The following is a 26,032-nucleotide window of genomic DNA, read 5'->3' on the forward strand; positions in this document are numbered from 1 at the left end:
AAAAAAAAAAAAAAAAAAAAGAACACTTTACACAGTGGCTTTTTAATACAAAAAAAGCCTTACTATACATGGTTGTTTTTTTAGAAAAAAAAATGCCTTTTTATACATGGTCATGTTTTGTAGGGGAAAAAATGCCTTACTTTACATGGATGTTCTTTGCGGGGAAAAAACCCTTACTATACATGGTCATTTTTGAAAGAAAAATAATTACCCAAAATGCCTTACTATTCACTGATTCACAGCAGTGATATCCTGCTAGATAGTCCAGTGGTTAATACTCTTTTAAAAGAAATGAGACGGGGTTCAAATGCCACGTGTTGACTGTTTATGGAAAACTATAGACTGTCGTTTTTTGTGTAAAAAAGCCTTACGATAGACTGTCTGTTTTTTTGTTGTTTTTTTGGGGATTAAAAAAGCCTTACTATAGACTGTTTTTTGCGAAAAAATGCCTTACTATAGACTGGCGTTTTTTTTTTTGTTTTTTTTCAAAAAAGCCTTCTAAAGACTGGCATTTTTTGCAAAAAAAAAAGCCTTACTTTTTCGTTTCTTGCGTAAAAAAGCCTTACTATAGACTGTTTTTTGCAAAAAAAAAAAGCCTTACTATAGACTTGTTTTTTTTAATTAAAAAAAATCTTAATATAGTCGTTTTTTGCGAAACAAAAAAAGCCTTACTATAGACTCGTTTTTTTGTTGTTTTTTGGGGGATTAAAAAAGCCTTACTATAGACTGTCGTTTTTTGCGAAAAAAAATGCCTTACTATAGACTGGCGTTTTGGTTTTTTTTTTTCAAAAAAGCCTTCTAAAGACTGGCATTTTTTTGCAAAAAAAAAAAAGCCTTACTATAGACTGTTGTTTTTTGCAAAAAAAAGCCTTACTAAAGACTGTTTTTTTTTTTCATTAAAAAAAAACCTTACTATAGAGACGTTTTTTGCGAAACAAAAAAAGCCTTACTATATATAGTCGTTTTTTGCGGAAAAAAAGCCTTACTATAGACTGTCGTTTTTTTTGTTGTTTTTGGGGGATTAAAAAAGCCTTACTATAGACTGTCGTTTTTTGCGAAAAAAATGCCTTACTATAGACTGGCGTTTTTTTTTTTTTTTTTCCAAAAAAGCCTTCTAAAGACTGGCATTTTTTTGAAAAAAAAAAAAAAAAAGCCTTACTATAGACTGTTTTTTGCAAAAAAAGCCTTACTATAGACTGTTTTTTTTTCATTAAAAAAACCTTACTATAGAGTCGTTATTTGCGAAACAAAAAAAGCCTTACTATCGACTGTCGTTTTTTGCATGAAAAAAGCCTCTCGTTTCATTAGTTTTCTTGTGAGCGTAGCCTTACTAAATACTCCTGTGGAAAAAAGAACACTTTACATTGTTTGTATTGTTTTATTGCACTTTTAACCATAATGCTAAGAAAAACAAAACAAAACCCCCACAGAAACAATGTTCTGGTGATTAATTTTTTCGTCTCCTTTTTTTTTTTCTTTTTAACCTGGAGCATTTTTTTTTTTTTTACCTCAGTGAACCCTCTCACAACACACATCCAATGCATTGACACAGGACTGTAAAAAAAACTTTTTTTTTTTAATACAGATGAAATGAGCACATACGTACATTTTATTTGTTCTCACCTCATCGAAGATTTGAAACCTTTATGAAACCAGACATTCAAGTTTGTATCATTGCACAGGCACTAGATTTTCCTATGATAATATATTATTTTTGGGGCCACCGAAAGAAGCGCGGGCCCGACCCACAGCTCAGCCATCTAAACTGTCGGCAAAGACTAAAATGTACACCCCGAAAAATAATCTCTCCCATGACAGCGACATCTGGACACCGATTTCTATATTACAAAAAAAAAGAAACAATAATATAAAACAAATTGTGTAGCGTTTGGAATTTTTGGTACCATTTACACTAGCCACAATATTAGGTACACGTTAAATGTGTATTCATAATCTAGATCTGTTCCTTTTTTCGTTTAAAATAGGAAACACCTCTCTGTTTAAAAAAAAATATATATATATATATATATATTTTTTTTTTAAACAGTCCTCGTATTGGGAGTTGGGTGTAACTAATATTGTGACTAGTGATACAAAAAAGACAGCAGTTAAGATAAAAATGACACAATCGTAAGTGTAAACATGTTCTTCCCAATTTCCCCACCTCAATAACTGCTTGTTTTGCGCGCAGCATCGGCGCCCTCTTGCGGCGCAAATGAGGAATAACACCACTGTGATGCTATACTCGAGGCTGATTTTGTACCGTTTTGAACAATAAATATTTTCTGTTTTGTTTTAATAAATACACTTTTGAGGACATTTACGGGCAATATTCATGGACAAATTCAGGAGTTAACCTGCACTCCAATTAAAATAATTTCAACCCCGAATAACCATGACAAAAAAAACCCCAAAAAGAACAGATAAATTCTTTGACTGTAAACACAACTTTTTGTACCTATACGATGACAAAAACCAACCAGTTCCTCCTTTATGACGTCATCCCTACGTAGCGGAATCCTTGCCAAGTCCCCCAGAATTCACTGAATTCAAAAAAAAGGTCCCGAAGGAGACAAAGTCTCTCACAAGACTTTGACGGTCCGCAAGTCTGGCTGCGGTGATTCTATCCTACACTTAAGTGTGGCCGGGTCATTTTTGAGGGGCCGAGGACCGACTCGAGTCCGCGGTCCGACCCCGGCCGGACCCGGGATCCCCGCGTTGTCACCTGCGTGGAGTTCTAACGTGTCCGCTGGGTTCCCGGCCGGCGTGGCGAGCGGAACCCTTTGAGCTCAAGTCCCGTCCCGCGTCCAGGTCCCCGGTCCAGCTACCTCCTCCTCGGCCCGTTGCCGTCTGTCCATTGGCTCCCTTGGAGGTCGTCCTCAACCACGTAACTGTAGCCCTCTTTTTCGATGCATTCGGCTAGCGCCTGCAGAACCTGAAGACAAAAACTGTTAGGGACGCACCGGGGCAGCCCAAGCGCCCAGACCGAAGACCTCAATAGCATCACGTTATAAAACAACATCAACAACAACATGGGCTCAGGAAAATGGCAGGTTTAAACAGTTGGTCGCTACATTTATGAGCATAGGTTATGTCTAAAAATGCTCATGTTATGGTTTATGTTGTGGTCATTTTAACAAAATGTTATGATAAAAAAAATGGATGAATGCCTTACTATGAATTGGAAAAAATGCCCTGCCATACTGTACATGGTAACCCTTACCCAAAACTTAACCCGAACCCTAATTAAAAAATGTCTTACTATATGCAGTTATTTTTTGTTTAAAAAGAAAAAGCCTTACAATACATGGTCATTTTTTGCCCCCCCAAAAAAGCCTTATTATAACTGTTTTTTTTTTGTTCTGTTTTTTTTTTTTTTGCAGAGGGAAAAAAAAGCCTTGTCGTTTTTGTGAAAAAAAAAATGCATTCTACAAGGTCATTAAAAAAAAGCCTTACTATAGATAGCCAATTTGTAGAAAAAAAAAAAGAAAAGAAAAATTAAAGCCTTACTGTACATGGTCATTTTGCAAATTAAAAAAATGCCTGACTATACATGATCATTTTTTGGCAAAAAAAAAAAAAAAATACACATGGTCTTTTTTTATAAATTATGTTTTTTGTTTTGAGTTAATAGCGCGACGGATAACAAAGTGAGTAAAAAGTGCGGACCTGGCGTAAGCGGCGGTCCATGGCGTCCAGGTGCGGCCGGATCAGAACGGGACTGAGCCGGTCCCTCAGCAGGGATTCGGCCACCAGCGAGGACAGCTTGTATTCCTCCTTAGCCAGCAGCTGCAGACGCAAGTGTGTCGACTTGCGGACCCTGCACAAAAATCCGGACCATTAGCTCAAACGCGCACGCCGGCTGCCCGCCGCGCTCCCGCCGCTGTCGTTTTACCTGCAGCACTGCGTCAGCGGAACCAAAATGGACTTCTCGTCGTGGGAGTGTTTTCCAAACCTGCCGAGAGGGAACGGAGCGTTCTGGGTTAACGCGACTTTTTGGTTTTGTTTTTTTCCTAGTTTGTGATCAACAAGGAAAAATGCAGCATAATTGACGCGCGTCAAAAAAGGCTTAGAAAGACAAATCGCAAAGTGGCCACTAGGTGGCGGCAAAGCTACGCTTGCTTGCCATACTTGTGTGCTTTTCTCACCCCCTTCCGTTGTCCAGGTGGATGATGAACGTCTCGTTTCCAAACTTTTCGAACGTCTCATAATGATGCCGATCCATGTTTCCTGTTAGAGGAATTCACAGTCAAAAGTTTGGAAACAACACTTTAAAGAAAAATCCTCATTTGTAGATTAATTGCCCCCCCCCCAGATAGTTTTAATAGATTAATCATAAATTAATAGATAGTAATAAATTATTAGATAGTAAATAGATGAATTGTATGTTGACATTTACAAAAATATATGAAGTGCACAAAAATAAAACCAAAACCAAACATAATAAGGGAAGCCATCAAATTATATTTTATATCGAAATCATATACGTGTTTTGACGAAACCAGACGTATGTCATGGATACTAGGTTTAACTCATTCAGTGCCAAAGACGCTATTATGCGTTTGTACGTGTCCATTTGTTTAAAATGAGGTACTTATTTATAGGATAAACGAATGTCCAAAAATGGCTGGAATAGACAAATTATGGACTTTTTACTGCTAAAAACTGGTATATAAATGGACTGTCCCTTTAAATGACAGCAAGATAAAAAAAAAAACTGAAAAAAAAAAGAACAATTGTAAATTTAGCTATCAATTAAGTCATTCAATCACAAAGATTTTTGGATACCTACAAAAAAAATAAAACAACCTATTTTACTGTGTGATGTATGTATACTTTATGATTTCTATTATCACTGAATGAAATAAACAACCTTTCCACCCATTGAAATGAATTGGCATGTACCTCCACGCATTACCATGTCGGCGAAAATAAAAACAAATATTAGACAGACTGACCCATGAGGAAGTCAAAGATGGTCATGTCCATTATGTCCAGAAGCCTTGTCCCGCTGTCATAGGGCGGAGTCTGTTTGACCTCCTCGCAGTAGTCCGGGTCAACTTCCCATCTGAGTATGAATACATTCATTTATTTATTTCTTTTTTTTTTCCCTCACGCCCACGCCGGATATGATGGCATCCGCCTGGCTGACGGACATACTCGGCCTTCTTGCGTTTGTGGTAGGAGCGTCTCCACGGGTTCCTCCAGGTTTTGCGCTTGGCGAGGGTGAGGTCCGGGAGGAAGGCGGCCAGGGATCCTTCGATCTGGTCGGGCTTGCCGCACAGGGCGTGCTCCGTCGAGCAGTAGTACGAACATTCCCCGTAGAAACACACGTTGTTGGCTGAGGAAACAAGATATATATATATATATGTGTGTGTGTGGAAGACGAGCCAGTTTTACAGTGAAATGGCTAGAGTGGCTCCGCCCACTTATTTGCATTCGCTTGTTTGCATGTTTATTTTTTAAGACATCTTACTTAAATTGATATTAAAAAAATGCTAGTCTTTAAAAAAAGGCCTCATTATGAAATGTTTTTTTTAAAAACACCTTACAATATATGGTAGTTTAAAAAAAATACCTTTAAAAAACATGACCATTTTCCACAATAAAAATGTCATATATAAGCTGTATAAAAATATAAATATATATAAACTGAAGATTTAATTCCTATCCATGCTCATTAAAAAATTGTCAGACGCATTGCTAATGTAAATATTACTCTTCTCACATTATTTAGCGGTCGGATAACGCTATAATTGTTTTTCCCCTTTTCTTGCGAGTGATGATAATGAGAAAAAAATGATAATATATGTTTCAAGTCGAATTCAATTCTTCATGACTGCACTTTAAGAATTCACAGCGGACATATTTTTGGAAGGACGCTCAGACAAGATGAATGGCCCCTGGAGGGATTCAATGACTTGTATTAATTGCTGAGACTGTGGGTAAATTCCGTCCCACGAGATGCCCCCAAAAAGTTGCATAGCTCATTAACTGCTGTGCTTTGATGCAAGCGAGCTTCCATTCATTTGTTTTCAGGAATTAGCTTCGTATTTAGAATGTTCACACATAAATATAAATATACATATAAAACCGTAGAGGGCAGGAGTTGGGGCGAGAGTAGATTACAACTCCTGCCCTCATTGATCGATGGTCGCGCCTGAAGCCAATCACGTTTCTTGTAGGAGTGCCCGTCTCCCCCATTTTTTTTTTTATTCTTTGTATCAGGTATACCTGGTGATATGAAAAATGTCCGCCAAAGTTTCTTATCACGCGTGACATCTCGGATCTCTTTGGTCATGTTGACGAGTCTGCCGGCCACAGGCGGGACGCGGCGGAAGTCCAGAACCCTACAGCAAGACGAGACAGTCTCAGGATTATTCCATTATCAGCATGAAGGATGGCAAAAATTCAAACAATGCTCTTCAAAAAAAACATAAAATCAAAAGTATAATAAAACACACTGCAGGTGGCACTCAATTTGCACTTAAATTTGCCTTAAAATTGATTTAGTTCCTCCTCAAAGGCGCAGTACAACTATTCAGCATTTCAAAATAGTTGTTTTTTTTTTTTTTACTCCAATATCTGTCATGAAAATTAAGCCTTTGTTCCATCGATCCACAGTATCCATCTGGGTCACATTATACGACAGTAATTTACAAGGAGAACACAACCACCAGGGGGCAGCATGACCACGCTGTTAACAACAAGCCCTTGGTCATAGTCAAGCATTCCACAGCAGACGTCTTTTGAACCCATGCACACACCCAACCCGCATCCCGATGTCAAAGCCCGGCAAGCTAGAACTTGAACTTCCCCATCCGTTCCGGAAAATCATATTCACGCACAAGCCCTTAAAGCTTTTGTGCTTCATGGCACTCTTTTAAGTGGAAAGCCAGGTTGTGGGATCGTTGTGGTGAGAAGAAAAGCGAGGTCTTCCCTGCCTGTTTGCACGGATGTGTGCATGCCAAATGTCGATTTTATGCATCTGTGGTCTTTGCTACGACATCAGCGCCGGGTTTTTAACAATTGATAGCCCCTGACAACTGCTAATGGACAGGCAGGGCCTGGGGGCAGAAGCGGGACAGGACGGACCGGAATAAAGATGAACAAATGGTGAGGAAAGACTTGGAACGGAGAAAATACGGACAACGTTTGCCTCTGTTTTTATTTTGCATTCATTTATCTATAGCTAAAACTAGCTTATAAAACTGTAATCTTTATTTTTTGCATTTATCTCATTAAGTTGTAAGCAGTATGGACCACAAATATTTAAAAACTAACCTAATCATGAACAAAAGTCAACCAAGTTGGGTAAGTCACGTAAAAAGTAACGTGTGTAATGTATTCGTAGTGTATAGTGTAAACGTGTACAGTAACGAAACATGTCCAGTCTGCTGGTCGGAGAAGAAAAGACGATGAAAAAGGAGACAACTAAAGCGAATTCTAATTGCTCATGGAAAATTGTGAAAGCATCGACTGTGAGCGACTTTTTCATGCGGAACGTACATTTAACATCATGATTGTGACTAAACTACAAATTAGTTTTCGCCTACCTTAAATCTAGCGTGCTAATGCTAATCACGATTCGTATTTTTTCCCCAGAAATCAAATCTATGGAAGATAATAGAGTATAGTAACTAAAAGAAGAAGAAAACAAACGACAGGAAGTTATTGACCTCACAGCAGTAGTTCTATTTTACATATAACGATACATATGTGAACTAATTACCAGTTAGTGTTTGCGTACGTTAAATACCATGTAGCGCATTAATGCTAATCACGATGCCAACTGGTTAGCACAGGCAATTGTCAAAAAAATCATATGCATAGAATAGTTACAGCCACTAACAATAACAAAACAAAGTAGGAAAATCCACTCCAATTCACACTGAATACTGAAAAAAATGCACACATATACTATGTAGTGTATATATATATATGTTTTTTTTTAATTGTATTAATGTAATAATAATGAGTACTCTGTGGAATAATCGATAGCCTTCCAATCGTGTCTTTTTTTGGTCATTTTTGTCTCAAAATGCAGTCCTCGGGTGCCCCGTTTTGCCCGCCCCCGCATTAATAAATGATTGTGTACTAGCCGTTTGCACATTATTTCATCTTGTATATTTTGCTTCCTGGCTTCCTTCTGTTTTTTTTTTTTTCTTCCCACCTGAAGCAAATCCAATCCCATAATGAAGTGCGCTAATGGCGGCTGAGGAGCGGCGTCGGCTGTTAGCGCTGCTGGAAAAAAGAGGCTTGTGTGTGGCTACGGGCCCCCTGGGAGGCAGTGCAGCCTCACTCTGCAACACCGGCTCCGCAGCCGAGGTCTAATTTAGAACAGACAAAATAAGAGGAAAGGAAAAAAAAAAAAAAAAAGAACCAAAGTGCTGCTTTTGGCAAAGCCTGCCCGGCTTATATTTAGAACGGGCACCGGGCCTTTCATGCTTTCGGTTTCCTCCTCTTCCCTTCCCCTTAACCCACACACACATATGGTGCCAGTATGTGCGCGCGGAGAAGAGCGGCAGATGTGTAGCAGACTGTTGACAAAAGCTGCCGCTAATGCAATTTATGCACAAGTGTGTCATCTCGCCCCGAGGAAGGAAGGAAGAGAGCGCGCGGACGACGGGGCGCACGCCAACGGGCGAGTGGCGTAACCCGCTTCCCGTCCTGCGCCGGGACAGGATACGCGCACCGGCTTTTTTGGTGACGCTTCGCTCCGGCGGCTCGAGGCGAGGAGCGTGGCGCTTAGCTAAGGGAGGAGGATGCGGTGGTTGTCGGGGGCTTGGGCTTTTGCGAGCGAGCGAATTGATGGAGACGGTGAAAGGGAAGCGCTAGGAAAGAGTGAAAAACATGCACGGATTCCAAAGCTTCACATGCCAAATCAAATAGAAAGAAGGGAGGAATTTGACCTTCTGTCGCGTCTTTTCAGTGGTTGTTACATAAGGAACTCCCCCCCCCCCCCCCCCCCCCCCAATACTGGCGTTATTTGTCTTTGTTACGATTTGGAATGGGTGTGCAAATTTAAGCCCAGGCCCGGATGACTTTCGTGGTTATTTGTCAAAATCAATTTTAAAAATAGCACGTTCCCGCTAACCCGCATTGTTTGCATTGAGCCTCGGTTTGGCACCGCTGAGGAGAGCTATTTGAGGATTTTCTTGTTTTGTTTTTCAATCTGTGTTCTTTGCTGAGAAACCTACGACATATGTCATATTTTGCTGCAACGCAGGTATTACTTTGGCATAATCAGATAGCATTTAGCTACCAACAAACTATGCTGAAGTTAATTGAGAAGTTCCATTCAGACAAAAGTAGTGCTTAACCACAACCTTATGGTATCTCAGAACCAAGAAAGTAGGTTAAAGTGAATTGAGGAGTTTCATTCAGACAAAAGTAGTGCTTAACCGCAACCTTATGGTATCTCAGAAACAAGAAAGTAGGTTAAAGTGAATTGAAGAGTTTCATTCAGACAAAAGTAGTGCTTAACCACAACTTTATAGTATCTCAGAAACAAGAAAGTAGGTTTAAGTGAATTGAGGAGTTTCATTCAGACAAAAGTAGTGCTTAACCGCAACCTTATGGTATCTCAGAAACAAGAAAGTAGGTTAAAGTGAATTGAAGAGTTTCATTCAGACAAAAGTAGTGCTTAACCACAACTTTATAGTATCTCAGAAACAAGAAAGTAGGTTTAAGTGAATTGAGGAGTTTCATTCAGACAAAAGTAGTGCTTAACCACAACCTTATGGTATCTCAGAAACAAGAAAGAACATTAAAGTGAATTGAGGAGTTTCATTCATACAAAAGTAGTGCTTAACCACAACCTTATGGTATCACAGAAACAAGAAAGGACATTAAAGTGAATTGAGGAGTTTCATTCAGACAAAAGTAGTGCTTAACCACAACCTTATGGTATCTCAGAAACAAGAAAGTAGGTTTAAGTGAATTGAGGAGTTTCATTCAGACAAAAGTAGTGCTTAACCACAACTTTATAGTATCACAGAAACAGGAAAGTAAAGTTTAAGTGATCTGAGAAATTTCATTTGGACCAAAGTAGTGCTTAGCCACCATCTTGTGGCCTCTCACCAAGGAAATATGTTCAAATGAGTTTAGCTTTATTTGGACAAAAGTAGTGCTTTTCCACCATCTTGTGGTATCTTAGTGCCAAGAAGTATGCTCACTGTAGGAGCTTTATTTTGACAAAGGTGGTGCAATTCCACCATATTTTGGCATCTTAATGCCAAGGAACAGTGTTGAGGTGAGTTGAGGAATTTCACATGGACAAAAGTGGTGCTTTGCTGCCTTCTTGTAGCGTCTACACAATAGGTCTATATATAAATAAATGTATATATATATATATATATATATATATATATATATATATATATATATATATATATATATACATTTAACACCACGTTGTTGAGCAATTTAAATTCTAATTTCTTAATGATGTTTTGACAGAAGGGGCCTCTTCCAAACGGGAGCCTTTATTTTCGCATTATCTGGGAATAAACAAATATTTATTTATTTTTTTAGCATTTCTGTGGATGTTAATGCAAGTTAATGTGGTGGAAAAAAAACATGCTGGAAGAAAACAATTTCAAAGCTTGTTTTGTATCAGGAGAAATAATGCAATACCCAGAAGGGGAAAAAAAAAAAAAAAAGTAGTTTTGAATAATGTCACTGTCATTTTTCTACAGGCAAAAGGGAAAACATTGATTAAAACTGGAAATTGCACTTTTGGCGAAAAATAAATATGATTTGGAATGCAAAACTCATATTAGGTAACCTTAACATTAAAACTCGAGATGGTTTTAAAATGGCATGGTCTGTTTTTTGTTAACTGGTCTGTACCGCCACCTACTGTCTTGAGATGAAACACAAGCCAACCAAGAATTTTCTGTTTGCTGACAAAGATTGACCACCGCACAACGGAATGTTGCAAAAATCGCAGGGAAATTAATGTCATAAATCCTATTAAAATGCATCTCAAAAATTGTAATTAGAATGCTTTTATATGGTCCAAAATTTGGACAATGATTATTTTTGCACACAAAATCTCGCACGTCCTGCCGCAGTCCTACAGAAATGTTAAAATCGTTGCATTTTGAAATTTCACGTTTTAATCATCTGCTGGAAATTTCAGCTCCCTACCGTTTTTTTTTTTCATTGATTTTTTTTTATATGGACAAAAAAAAAAAAAAAAAAATCAAAGGAATTTCCAAAATTTGGAGCATAACGCCACAAGGATTAAAACAAAACAAAACAACGTAAAAATACGTCTTTGGGATAGAATGAGTTAATTTGCCACATTAACATTGCAGTTTTTCTCATATATGACATTTGCCTCTTCCTCAATCAAAGTTCCAATCATTTTATGATGTGAATCATCTGAAAAAAACGTACATTTGACATTCGTACTCTCGTTTTGATGTAAAATGAGGGGTCAGGATCCAACGGCAAAGGTGCCCTTGGCATCAAGCGTTCTCCCGCTTTGCCGTCTTCCCCGCCAGGCGCTTAATGAACTGACGCGAGGGGGTACAGATTAGCAATCAGGGCCCGAGTCCAATCAGCGGGACATCAAGCAGGACGTTGTTTCTTCACGTTCGCAGAGACGGAAAACATTCTTCTTGACCTCGTACCGGTCCGACCCACTCGCCCAATTCTTGTTTTTTTGGGAGTTGAAACGATAGCGTGGAATTTTCCAACGGCTCCTTCCTTCGTCTTACCTGTCGAGATGAAAGGCGGCAATCTCCGCGTTGTGTCTCTCAAAGTCGGAGAAGTAGAAGAAGTCCGGGGGTGTCTCCTGTTCACGCGTCTGCCTGAAGGGACGCACAGAAAAAGTCCATTTGAAATGCAGTCACGTAATACTTCATATTTTGAGCCCTTTATTGAAAAATATCCAGTTCACTCATTCGCAGCCGTCTCTGTGAAAAAACGTCTTTTGACGTCATTGGCAGCGATTGACTCCGACGTTCTCCCGCCTCATTTATTTACTGCAATGAATGCATTTTCATCTACCGCAAGGCTAGGGAAAACGGGCCTTTGACGTCTCCATCCGTCATTGGCAGTCAGCGAGTGTGTCTCCGCGAGCTGGCGTTGGCCTGCGAAGCCACAATCAAAGCGTGTCAATCAACACCCTTGAGGGAGCGTTTAAGCGGCGAGGACAATTCAAGGTCAAAGCCTCCGTTCCTGTTCCGGCTGTGTATTTATTTCCTCCCGACTGGGATCCTTCACGCGAGCCTCTCGAAAAGCCGACGGCGACGGCGGAGCGAGCGGGACGAGGCGGGACCGCCGTGTAAAAACGGTGGAAGAATATTTGCCTTCTTTTTTTTACTGACCAAACGAAACGCCTTGCACAGAAGCAACAATTGCAAAGATCTGGCTGACAGCCTCTTGCTGGAGAAAGATGAGAAGCTATCTGAGATATCTTGGCATGTTTGGGCTCTCCGTTCCATCCTCCTCGACTTCTGCTCGCGTGCGCGCAGCTCAGTACCTCATATGGGTCCAGCTCTCCCTTTCTCTCTGCTCTCTTCTTTCCCGTCTATTCCAAAGCTGGCTGGCTCGCTCCCTTCACAGCTGCGGAGCTGACATACCCACCAGTCATTAACGAGCCCAACATGGCGCTCGCAATCACAGTCATCTTCTGAATAGCCGCAAAGTCCATCATTGTGTGAAGGCTGAAGGCATGCCTATTTTTTAATATTCAGAATTTTTCATCCGCTTCATTCGAAGTTCAACGCATTGAGGAAATTCTTGTCATCCGGGCGGATATTTTTGATGGTTTTACAGATTTTCTCATTTGCAGTGGTCCCTTAACCCATATACTGTAATTACACTCTCAGTTCTGACAAAGAATCGGAAGCAGTCCAACAGCCTGTTAATACTCGGTCTTGTTCAGCTGCAAACAAAGGCACTCTTGCTTAAAACTATGTCATTGCATTATATAATGGGGGAGGGGGGAGGGTGTGAGCGGATGCATGAGGGAATGACAGCGCAGACTAAGGCCGGCCCTTTAAAAAACATTGCATTGTGGGGAATGGGCGGGGGGAAAGGACGGTGGGGGGTATTAATCCTCAGAGCTGCGTTAGCGGTTGCTCACTGCGCTCTGATGCACTGTGTGTTGTGTGTTGGAAAACAAAAATAACGTTTTTGCCTAAAAACAGACACATGCCTGTTCAGACCCTTTCAAATGTAAATGAATGAATATTCATAAAATAAAAGTGATTTTCATCCAAAATGTTGAACCCATCCGCATTATGTAAAAGTATGCGACCTAGTGGAGGCAGGCCATATATAAATCAAATAATCATAGTTTTACATCTGTATTTAAAAAACAAACAAACATGTAAACACTTTTTTAACACACACAAATTTGCAAGCATAAAATGAATAGAAAATATGATATTTTAGTGGAATTAATTCAACTCATTCACTACCGGCGGAGTTGAAACGGATCTTTGACGTCTATAGCCGTCAATGGCAGTGAAGAGGTCAGCGTGTGAAAGTCTGAGCGTGAGCTGTGGCTGACAGCAGCTCACTATATTGCTTTCTATCTACATTACTGCTCTAATGTTTAATAAATGACTGAAAAGTACAATCGTAAAAGTCATTTTCCCGCCGAAGGCTCCATTTAGTTTGATCTTAAACGGAGAAGCCGTCGCCGGCTCCCCTTTGCTCCGCCCTCATTCCAACATGCTCGCGATGTCAACGGCGGCGTCTTTTGATCAACTCGCTTTATCTCATTCTGGAAGGCTTCACCCCGCCTTTGAAGAAAAACCATACTGACGGATAGTGATCGAGTGTCCACTCGCGGACGCGCAACTGGACAATATCATTTTAGGGAGCGAAATTGAGGTTAGCCTTGACGGCTTAAAAGGGGACAACAATAACCACACAAAGCCTGGTCTCCATCTCGCGCGTTTGACTAATTACGCGTCGCATGCAATCTAAGCAGCACTCGAGTATGAAGAGCCGTGCGGCGAATGCCAAGACGCGTCCGACCACAAGAAAATAGGGCTCCGATAAAAGGATGCTTTTTAAAGCCGAGTACCGCACCTGCGCACTTATTTCATAAATGACATCTGGAGAATAAACGCTAACGTTGCCGCGCGACCGCTGGCAGTCCTGCGGCTTTAACAGAATACTTCCCGTGTCCTCGGCACATGTCTCCAGAGGAATATTAGCTGCTTTATTCGCAAACGCGAAAAAATTTAAAAAAAAAACACCGGGAGGCTAAGATATTGCATATATTGTCAAAACATGACAGCTTTCTATATGCCCATCCCATGTCAGGCTCGTTTACTGCCATTCAAAATTGGGAATATTGTCACTTTTGGACTCGCATAATGCAAAAGTCTTCAAAAATCAAAATAATGATGACATAATATTCCTATTTGAATTTCATAAATATATAGCAAAGTTACTTTTGCGATTATCACATTTTTAGCGTTTTTGTACACAAAGGGGATGCACCCCAGGGGTAATCAATATTATTTCCAGAATACAGAAAACCTCCACTAAACAGAACTAATGGATGAGAACTAATTGTTCAGCCTTACTTGTCTGTCAAGGTCATTCCGCATCGGCAAATATAAGATTTATTCCCGTAAGGCATTCATGAAAAAATGCGGTATTTTGGAGCACAATGTGGCGCCGCTAACATCAGAGGTGTGATCAATGGCAGCAGGTGAGACATACCGTGCCCGGCATGCCCCGGCCGGCCCCCGGGGGCCCACGCTAAACACATAGTTGACACTGCTTGGACAGACACTTTCTTGGCAGTGCTCGCAAAGTCTGAGGGGCCAAATGGCAAACAGGCCACAGTGTGACAATTTGATAGGTGAAGAAAATTTACCTGAACATACAGTTCTGAACATATGGTTCTGATGGGGAAAAAAAAAAAAAAAAACAGCCAGCAGGGGGAAGAATCCAAGTTGAGTATGGAACAGTAAAAAAACGTTGAGAACCGCTTCTTAGCTACTTATTTCTGATCCGTGCATTTATTACTGCATATTTAGACTGTTTACACTTCCATGTTGAAATTTGGAGAATTTAACCGGGCGATAAAGAATTCCCAACGGTGTCAGGTCATTAAAACGTTAAAACGACGGACGGATTGGACCGCTTGGTTGGTGTTAGTCCCTCGCCTTTAAAACGTCACCGCGCCGTGGCCTACGGTCGCCATCAGGACCGCCAACCCCCCGGCGTCGGCGAGCTTGAAACGCATGCCGGGCTCAGATAGCGCGGCATCATCGCCGCGGGGAAGGCGGCGATGAGAGGAGGCGGAGCATTGTTTTATCCGGAGCCCGGCCTGCGTGATGGCTGACCTTTTAAGCAATGACATTTGATAAAGTGACTAAACGCCTCTCGGCGAGCGCAGGACGGGATGCGCCTTCGCCTCGGACCGCGCGCGCGGCTATTTACCGTGTCGGCGCACTGTAATTTTATGTCTGCGGTGTGGATTTTGGCACCCAAATGGGGAGGCGTGACAGGCTATTGTGTTTTGAGTAAGTGCTCTGCACATGGTCGAGATGACATTTGGTTTATGTAGGCGAGGGCGGAAGTGACGGGGGGGGGGGGGGGGGGGGGGGGGGGATGGAAAAGATCTTTGACAGGGAGGGAGAGGTACTGTGTCACGTCGCGAGAGGGGATGAGGAAAAAGGAAACGTCAATATTATACATAAAGATTAAGGTGAGAAAAATGGAAGGGAAAGGAAATGAAAAAGGTAGGAGAGCCTTTGCATTGCAAAGCGGCCTCCATTTTGAAATAGGGAACAATGGAATGGGGAAAAAAAAGGGGAATTGTGTGAAGGCTTCTATTATGATTCGCCAATATTCTTTTGATTTCAACCACTGGTTTTGTCTCGCATCTCCTTCAGCATTTTTCATCCGGTTTACTTCCAATTTTAAGCGTAGTCAGAAAATTCACCCAATCCAGGCTAACCCTTTTCCGAATTTCTTGTTATTTTTCATTTACTTAAATAGTAGGGTGCGAGGTGGTGCTCGGGAGTGAGGGGGTGGGTTGGGGGGGGGGGGGGGGGGGTGACCCCTTTGTTTTTGCCGCGTGAAGTCTAATTGCAATTTTTGAAAACAACAGGCACTTTGATGCACTTTTTTCAGTTTTAGATTAACCTGTAAGCTGTATAAAAGCTGTAAAGAAGCAGCTAACAATTATTGAATGATTAAAAATCTGAGCGACAGTTTTATAAGCTGTATAAACACTAAAAAGTAAAAAAAAAAAAAAAAAAAAAAAAAAAAAGTTGTTGAAAGTTGATTTACATTGCTTTTTTCTTTTATTAATATTAAAAGGGATATAGTTTTAATTTCCCGCGGGGGGTTCTGCAAAATATAATCACTGATCTAGTTCAACCCATGAATTCCCAGTGAGAGATTCATCAAAATAGATTAATTTATTCCTTATTCCTAATTATTTTGCCCCCCCAAATCAGTATAGATAAAAAAAACATATATACATAATTCACCATTATTGCTTAAATTATACAGTGAATGACTTGCTCCAAAAATGCATGCTTTCCAAGGCTATTCTTTTGCTCAATTATTTTCAGAAAATTCACAATTTTCCCTCCAAAAATCTTATACACGCACCTTAACAGATGCCAACTCACCAACAAGCCCAAAATTCTGATTGACGACAGATGCATAATTTTCCCCATTAATAAAAATATGAACAAAGATGTAAAACTATTAATTGGGGATTTTTCTTCTCCCATAATTTTACATTTTTTTAGAACAATTCAATTGATTCAGATTTAATCATCTTCTCAAACATCTTACCAAAAATGAGACATTTTTACAACGTAAATACCCCCCATAAAAGCAAAAATTTCCCCTGTAATTTCTACCACGCCATATCATTCCAAATTATTCCGCGTTTTCCATTCAACCTTCACATGCAATTTCCCCCTGAACTGCATGCAGCAATTTTAAACAAACTCATGCTCATGTACCAATTTGACTACAGCACCTTCCAATTTCCACATCCTCATTTCAAAGCTCAAATTACACACGCAATGCCACTTTTTTGATTGCACTAAAATAATACGCACATTCACAATCTAATCGTTTGAAAAAAAAAAGCACAATGCAAAGCCTGGGGGCTGTGGAAATAACCTTCACGATTGAATCCAGGTGTGTGTGCGTGTTTGTCATAGATTTTCAGTGTCGGGCTGTCATAGCTCCGCAGGCGCTACAGTGCTCTTCCTCCTCCGTCTCCTTACTCTATTACTCCTTCAGAAGCCGGTTGTGCTATGCAGAGAGACAGCTGCATCCTTGCAGGGAGCGCAGCGCTCACTCACTTACAGGAAGCAAGACCCAAGAGTGTGTCGAGTCAATTCCACGCGGAAAGATGGGGATAGCCGCAGAGGATTTCGGGATTGTGTTTTAAATAAAACGACTGCGTACGTTGTTTTTTTTTTTTCAACTTTGACGGATTTTGTTGTCAAAAATACGGTATGGGACTTACTAGTGAGCATAATAATTAGTTATTTATGAATATGCTTTTTATTCGACCACTCAAATTGTTCAGTGGCATCGGTTCTAGCCATACATACTTAGGTTACATTTATTAATACCGCAAAAAAATTGAAAAATGTTATGGTCGCTCTCTGTAGTCTGTGATGATGACAATTTAAGACACCTACTGTCTTGAGGTGAAACACGAAATTTCTGTTTGCTGACATAGTTTGACCGCCCCTCAGCGGAATGTTGAAATGAAAAATCGTAGAAAAATCACTGTAATAAATCTTATTCAAACCCATCTCAAAAATGGTAATTATAATGGTTTGATATGGTCCAAAATTTGGACAATGACTATTTTTGTACACAAAATCTTGCTGCAATCACATGGAAATGTTAGCATTGCTATATTTTGAAATTTTACACGTGTTAAACATCTGCTTGAAATTTCAGCTCCATACTGTTTTCTTCCCATTGATTCTTTCATGGAATTATGAAAAAAAATCAAATGAATTTCCCACAATTCGTTACATAATGCCACAAGGATTAAAATAAACACATAGCCACTATAAATATATATACAGTAATGAAGGTTTGTTAAGCACAACATGAAAAAGACAAAATGACGCGTCAAGCTTCAGGTGGCTGTACTTAACGCATCCTGTTCCACCGACTCAATCGGCGAGACAAAACCAGGCTTCGCAAGCGTCACAATAAGCAAGGAATAAACACGGTATCAATATCATGAATAATGCAATAGACTACATGGTGTTTAAGTTTAGCCTCTGTCTCCTGAGGGGCCAACCGCATGCATAAATGCAGACATCCTGACTAAACACCCTCAGAACATTTTGGAAAAAAAAAAAAAAAGTGCTTTTATTATTCCACCACTTCAAAGAGGACAGACAAAAGAAGAGCAGCGAATGAAAATAAGCCAGCAAAGCACATCTATTAGAGCTTCAGCATGTGGCAAGACACTCAGTGGAGCCCTGAGTGGAGGAGGATGCTGGGAAAGAAAAAAAAAAAAAAAAGGATGTTCAAGTAGATTGTTATTGAGAGGCTTTTTAGATGACGGGGGAGATGGGTGGGGGGGGGCATGAAGGCGCGCGCCATTAATCTATGTCCAAATGGATTTGCATTGTCATTCTGTGCATTAATCCCTGACGGGCGGGCGTGCGCGTAGAAAGCCGCGGAAAAACGCGAGGGGAGCCGTTGGTCATGCTATCCTGTAAATACCCAGTGGAGATAAACAGGCCTTAAAGATGAAGCCATCATCTCGACATAATCTGATCAAGATACAATGACAAGCCGGCGCTGTCTCCTTATCGCCGCGTTACAGCTCACACACTCGCAGGGCTCATCTTGAGCGTGCGTCTATCTTCTGCTATTTTCACGTATGCAAAGGTTTTTCTTATGAAACCAACAAGTGCTGCTATAATCCCCACCCTTCTTCTATCCAAGCAAAGTGCCCAATCAACAGTGGAAAAATCGTTCCTTTTGCCACCACTACTTTTCCGCCACCACTAGAGGGCAACATTTGACAAGTTCTTTTTCGGTCCGTCATTCATCAGGCGCTGGTCTACTAACTCTTTTTTTTTTTTTTGTCTGTTTTAGCATTTAAAGTTAACACCGTGCCTGTGGTTACACTGCAATTGAAACACAACACAGTAATATAAGTGTAACACGAAAACAAAGCCAGCTAAGGAGTTTAACCCTAGGCTATAATACACCATCATGTTTATTATGCAGGGACGAGAGTATATATATATTATATATATATATATATATATATATATATATATATGATTTATTTATTTCGCTTTGGTAGGGCTTCAAGAGCACTGTGAGAGGGACGCTTTGAACGCGGCGAGCCAAAGGGATCCAAAGGCTTTTATTTGGTTTCCAAATTCATCAAAGGCAGATGGAAATCAGGAAGAGATCTGTAGTAATTAGGCTGCCTATTTGATTAAAATTGAGGTTTGGAAGCCATCCAAGCGTCGCAAAGGAGGAAAGAACGTTGTGAGATGAGATAGGTAGAGACGGCTGCTTGAAAGATGCGCGGACGGAAAGGAAACGCGGCTTAAAAAAAAAAAAAATAAACGACGATTTCGACGCACAAACGGAGTCAAGACATGATAAACACGGAAAATCGATTGAAAACGAATCCCTTAACAGAAATGTAAACATGAATCACCGAATTCCCCGAACGAGCCATGAAAGAGGCCTCGGCGCTTTCTAATCTCCATTTCTAAAGCAGAGGTGGATTACACGTGTGTGTGCCTCTTGGAGTGGGTGGGGAGATGATGAATTTCGCCGCTATGACATAAAAGATGAACCCTAATCTCATTCAGCTTTCAAAACGAATCCTATCAATGATGCGGCGGCGGCGGCGCCGGTCGGCACAAGGCCTGCATCCCTACCAATTAATCACGTTATGTTACACGATCGTATATAGTGTGCTGCGAAGAGCATGAACAGTCAGCGGCGCTTTTGAAATATGATGCCCCAGAGTATGTACAATAGCTCCTTTTCTGGGCTCGGAATGGCGTTCAAGAGGACGCCATTCATAATTTGTAGTGGATGAGGGATGAAAATACAAATCAAAAGTTGAATTTGTGGCTCGAAGACACGCGTGTTATGAAACGGGCCAGTTATGCGTTTCGATTTATTTGCAATTACCGTAAAATGCATTTCGATTTATTTGCAATTACCGTAAATTTCTGACTATAAACTGCGACTTTTTTCTTATAGTTTTCTAGTCCGTATAGTTTTGTTTTTTAAATCAGCCGCCAGTATCGAAGCATAGCACTGTAGTAGCTACATGAGAAAAATATTTTTCGCACTAAAAACTGCAACTTTTTTCTCATGATTTGAGCCCTGCGGTTTATATTCCAGTGTGGCTTATCTGCACGTTTTTTGTTTTCTTTTTGCACACCACCAGGGGACAATCCAGCATGGTGTCAATTTATGGAACTTATAAAACAGAACTGAAAAGATGTGAATCAATGTCTGTTTCAAAATGATAGTACTAAAAATATAAAAACACTGAATACATTGACTAAGATCTTGTATGAAAGTTTATCACGTATAAATTTGATCGATAATTATACGCATACATGTCACGATGTGGTGTAGTAACATCCAGAAGCAACGTAAATAATTCCTATTATTTATTCACAAAAAAAAAAAACACCCAAAGTGGTCATACTTAATATATTCTGACAAAGATTTCACAGAAGGAATTAAACACATACACTAGAAAAATTAAAGCGCTTAAAGAAAAATTGTGACATGTTAACGCCATTCAATATGGACGAAGCAATCGTTACAGTTTGGGTAATTGATTTTTTCGGTTCTATTTCACAGCTGTTCCATAAACGTACACCTTAAAGATATACACGTATATTTGTGTCAGCAGAGTATTATCTCCCGGTGGCTATCAAAAAAGAAAACCAAAAAACCGGCAAAAAAAAAAAGTTTATAATCGGCTTATAGTCGGAAAAATACGGTTAGCCAATCAAATCGAGTAGCCGCTACGGAACTATGCGCGGATAAAACAAGCTGGCAGAGGCGATCAAGAATGCTCTCATCACCAACTTCAACACAAGATTGAGTGAGCACTCATATTTGCAAAAGCTTTTGACATTTCCTCCGAAGCGCGTGATGAATTTTTCAAATCTCTATGCGCGACCTTACCCGTTGCTGACGCCTAAAACCGAAAACGGGCGAAATGCAAACATTTGAAAAGGATATGAGCGCTGGAGCCAACTTATGGGTTGGAGCCTCTTCTCTCCGAGGCGCAAACGAAGCGTTGGCTTTAGATCAACTTTAACGGCGGCTACGACGTTATTACCCGGCCCCGTCGCGGTGACGAACGCCGGCCGTTCTTGATCAAACCGTTTTATTTTCCATTCGCACTCACCAGCCGGCGTTGTTTACGTTGACCCACAAACAAAAACAAAAACAGTCATCCTCCGCCTTTGTATAATGCTATTTTAAGATTTGACCTGCTGCGGGGTTGGTAACGAACGATCGAAAAAAAAAAGAAACATCTGACGACGATTGCGTCACTTGGCTCATTTATCCGAGTCTCTAATCGCTGCGTATCGAACGCGTCTCCAGCGCCGGTTTGTAAAAATAGCCTCCGTCGAGAGTCGCAATCTTTACGGGATGATTATGGGACGTGCTTGGCTAAGACGGATTGCTGTGGCCTTTCCAGAGCTATTCTGGCTCTGCTGAGTGCGTGTCTTCCACTCCGCATCGATCTATCGACCGCGGTTCTCGAGAACCCCGCTCGGACCAAAAGGTGAATCTCATTTTCCGCGTGCCGCACGCACGCGCTCCCGCAAGCGAGCCGGGCGGTCACAGATAAACAAGCATGTTGATTTTTGATGACAAGATTGATGAAGCCTCTCGCCGGTCCCGTCGCGTTCACGAATGGCGGCCCGTGGCCTCGGGCGCAGCGTCCAACGGCCAACTTCGGGGCGATCGGATGCGAGTAAATCGCTTGCGTGTAGTCGAGCGGGTAAAGTCGTGAAAACGATTGTTGACGAGGATAAGCAAAGTCAAGTCGTCACTTGGGTAAGAGCAAGTCAGAGTTCAAGTTATGATAGAGTGAAAAATATACAGCGGAACCCCCGCTTACGAACGCCTGGTTACGAAAAATATCGTCTCTAGTAACGAGAGAAAATCGCGCTCTCGCCGACATGCCCCTAATGTAATCCGTTAACACAACCCATGACGTCTGCCGTATTTTGTAACGCTTTGTGATGCATTTCTATCATTTATTAATATGCCGGCTTGCCCACAAACGCGACAGTAGTTTTTTGTATTGATGTTTGATGGAATAATTGTATACAGTATATGTAAGTTATCATATAAAAACACATTGCCTGCACACCTCTTAACCCACTCACTCACACACACACGAACACACAAATATACACATACACACACACACACACACACACTCACACTACAGACATAAACAACTCCTTATATGGTATTATTTTGAAACTTGTAACCGTCTTCTTTACATAAAAACACATATGAAACATACCGCTTTGGGCTGTCGCATCTGACCTTAGCATCGTTAGCACTTTAGCGTTGACATCACGCAAGAAGCACTTGGCATGACCCCAAACTAAACTTAAGTCAACTCACACGCTGAAAATAATCTATAAACTGAACATTATCGCTCCTGTGGACTTGTAAGTCTCAAATGATAAACCCTATTAAAAAGAAACGTCTACTGTATTCACACATCGGTTTAAAATTAAACGCGTATAATGTCGGGCGTACGTTAGGGCGCTTAAACACCCTTAAGATGAAGAATTAAGGCAGGATTGATGAGGAGCGCGCGAATTGCCCTCTTGAGTCGTACTAAAAAGGCGTGTGCAACTTCTGGCGTCGTTTGTAAGCTTGTTCACCTCCCGAGCAGCTTTTGTCTCTGAGGCGTGCTGCAGCAGAAGCTTCGAAGCACGGGCCAGTGTGTAACTAAATACGGAGCTGCTGCTTTACAGCTCTGTCATGGCCCATCTTTCTTTCACTTGATGCTTGCAGCCCGCGGCGCTCGGCTGCAGCGGGAAGGCTGCCAGAGCGCTTCCGTATTGACAGCGCGCTGTTTCTCGCTGGACCTCTTGCGGGTCAGCTGGCATTATTTTCTCGTTGGGTGAGCGGGTCACGTGACGGACTGCGTTAAGTGCACCTGCAGCGGATATATGCACCACGGCGAACGTTCGCGCTTGGGTGAAAATGTATACATGGTCTGCTACAAAGAAAAAAAAACAAATCTGGGTCATGACCTTTGACCCGGGAGCAGGCCATGGACCAGTGCTTGAGGACGCAAAATGCTAAAATGCAAAATACTATTCCGGTCAATGAAAGTAATGCCTACATTTACAAAATACATTTTTATACAAATAACAAAAGAAATATATATATATATATATATATATATATATATATATATATATATATATATATATATATATATATATATATATATATATATATATAAAAAATTATATGTATAATTTCTTGCTAATTATACTTCATTTAAGTGGTTTATTTATATATATATATATATATATATATATATATATATATATATATATATATATATATATACACACACATTTATATATACATTTATATACATTTATATATGATTTCTTGCTAATTATAGTTCATTTAAGTGGTTTATTTATATATATATATATATATATATATATATATATATATATATATATATATATATTATATAAATTTATATGTATGATTTCTTGCTAATTATAGTTAATTTAAGTGGTTTATTTTTATGTTATTTATATATATATATATATATATATATATATATAGCATAACAATTACTATAATTCAGATACTCAACAAAATCAGCATATTTGAAAATATTTTAAATACATGAAATCTATTAATCTTATAAAAATAAACTGAATCTGGAAAAAAAAGTCAAAACAAAATAAAGACTAACAACAATGATAAATGCATCGCAACGGAAAGGCGCTTGCGCTTATCAAATTCTCTATCATCTCAAGTCTACGGCCATTACAATAGCTTAGCTTACAGCAGATAACTAGAACGTAAAACATGGAAGACAACTACGAGGGGTATACGTTTCAAACCTCAGAAGGCGTTGAAAGTATTATTTATGAAAAATGGAATGAAATCAAATTCACGAGAGGCAACGGCAAGCAAAAATATGAACAATGCAGCTCGTGGGATGAAAAGCAAAAACTAATTGGCTTTTTTCCTCTCTGAACAACAATTAGCGCTAATTATCAAGCTCCCTCCTCAGCCGCCTGCCTTAGCTATCAAAGCACGGCCGTCTCATCCCTTTCTCCGCAGTTCTATCCGCCCCCCCCACCGCGCAAGTGGCCTTCATCTGCCTGTAAGCACAACGGCACAGGAGGACGCCGGGCCGTCGCCGAGCCTGATGGGAAACTTCCGGCGCTTTCCATTATTCATGATCACGCCACTCCATCTTCCTTCCCGCAAATCCTTCTCGTTGGCGCTTTTGCGCCCGCGGAGACTGATGGATTCATTAGCGGGCCAGGTATTATCCGGACGGTTTCGCATTTGCGCGCTCGCGTCCCGATGGGTCCGGAGCAGAGCGGGGGACGTGAACGACGGCTGAGATGGCGCAATAAGTGTTCATTAGGGCTGCGCCTCTCGCCAATAAAAGACCATTCGATACGTAGCTTGATACATGGGGTGCAATACAACTCAAGGAAAGGTCATTTTACACGTTTGATTCAGTTCAGTCGGTGGCGATATTGCACAATTCCTTCGGGTAGATGTGTGTGTGTGTGTGTGTACTTATTTTCCATATTCTGTTCTCTTCGTCTCATATTATATTCATTTGGTTAAACTTATTCCAATGTTGTACTTTTAGGGTAGAGTTTTCATCCAATCAGAATTCCGCTAACTTGTGTTGCCAGGCTGTATAAGATCTGCCCGAGGCCTTCAGAATGATCAGTGCTGGCGTCTGTGCACTGTAAGTGAACGGGCACATATAGTTGATAGACGGATGCGATAGCCAATCAGATCACGCGTTGGCGATAGTAAGGCTAGCTAGATGGCCTCACGTTGAACGTGAAATGTACATGTTCTGTGATTGGATGGGAGGCAAGGGAGCTTTGTTGATACATATATGTAGCTTTGTTTTTTCTAGCGTAGTGGGGACATCCCATTGACACAATGCTTTTGCTAGCCCCTAACCTTAAACATTACAACATATTGCCTAAACTTGATCCTATTTACAAGCAAAAGCCAATTCAAACCTTTACTCTAAAATCAAGTGTTGACCCTCAAAAAGGTCTAAACTTGTGAGGTCCAACAAAATGGTCCCCACAAGTCCAAGAGGTCCCCAAAGACGCAGTAACGTTTCAGATTTGGTCCCCGCCATGTAGAAAAAAACAAGGGCACATGTAGCACGTGCACGTACACAAACTGGGGTTCTTCTATCGTAGTGGGGACATCCTATTGACAAAACGCATTTCCTAACCACTAACCATAACAACATCACAACATATTGCCTAAGCCTAAACCTTCTCCAAAACCAACTCAAAACTATGCTCTAAAATCAAGTATTGATCCTCAAAAAGACGGTGAAACCTGGGATTTGGTCCCCACCATGTCGCAAAAACCATGGGCTAACACACACAGTGTGAGGATGAGATGAGTCAGTGCACTAAGTGTGTCACCGTGTTTGCATGTGATATACGGTACATATGAACATGCAAGTAAATTTGCATATGTGTCACTCAAGTTTGCCTATTAATGTGTGCACGCTCATGAAAAACAAACATACACAAATGCCACAGCCTACTTTCGAGTGAATTCATTCCATGAATAAACTTGCATCTCAATTTACAGTCCGCATAAATCAAATGTATAATCCTCATTCAAATGAACTGAAATTCATGTGTTCCAGCACATAAAAACCTTCATATTTTTTGTTATTTCTTTGAAAAAAAACAAAAACAAAGAGCAATATATTGGATAAAAACACAAAGAAGAGAATTGAAAAATT

At 40.5% G+C, this 26,032-nt stretch overlaps 1 protein-coding gene across 1 annotated transcript in view; it reads right to left on the reverse strand.

The window, feature by feature from the left end:
• Positions 1–1,364: 1,364 nt before the first annotated feature.
• Positions 1,365–26,032, reverse strand: part of fam20cb (FAM20C golgi associated secretory pathway kinase b) — a 53,367-nt gene continuing 28,699 nt past the window's right edge. The window contains exons 4-11 of the mRNA XM_088438469.1: positions 11,730–11,822; positions 6,235–6,350; positions 5,161–5,341; positions 4,959–5,068; positions 4,149–4,230; positions 3,896–3,955; positions 3,670–3,820; positions 1,365–2,935 (exon numbers count right to left, since the gene is read on the reverse strand). Coding sequence (XP_088294595.1) covers positions 2,825–2,935; positions 3,670–3,820; positions 3,896–3,955; positions 4,149–4,230; positions 4,959–5,068; positions 5,161–5,341; positions 6,235–6,350; positions 11,730–11,822 — 904 coding nt within the window. The 3' untranslated portion in view covers positions 1,365–2,824. The remainder of the gene's footprint in view (positions 2,936–3,669; positions 3,821–3,895; positions 3,956–4,148; positions 4,231–4,958; positions 5,069–5,160; positions 5,342–6,234; positions 6,351–11,729; positions 11,823–26,032) is intronic.

This window comes from Hippichthys cyanospilos, chromosome 17 (genome assembly GCF_059441005.1).
Source record: "Hippichthys cyanospilos isolate Australia breed blue-spotted pipefish chromosome 17, RoL_Hcya_1.0, whole genome shotgun sequence".
Classification (NCBI taxonomy): Eukaryota; Metazoa; Chordata; class Actinopteri; order Syngnathiformes; family Syngnathidae; genus Hippichthys; species Hippichthys cyanospilos.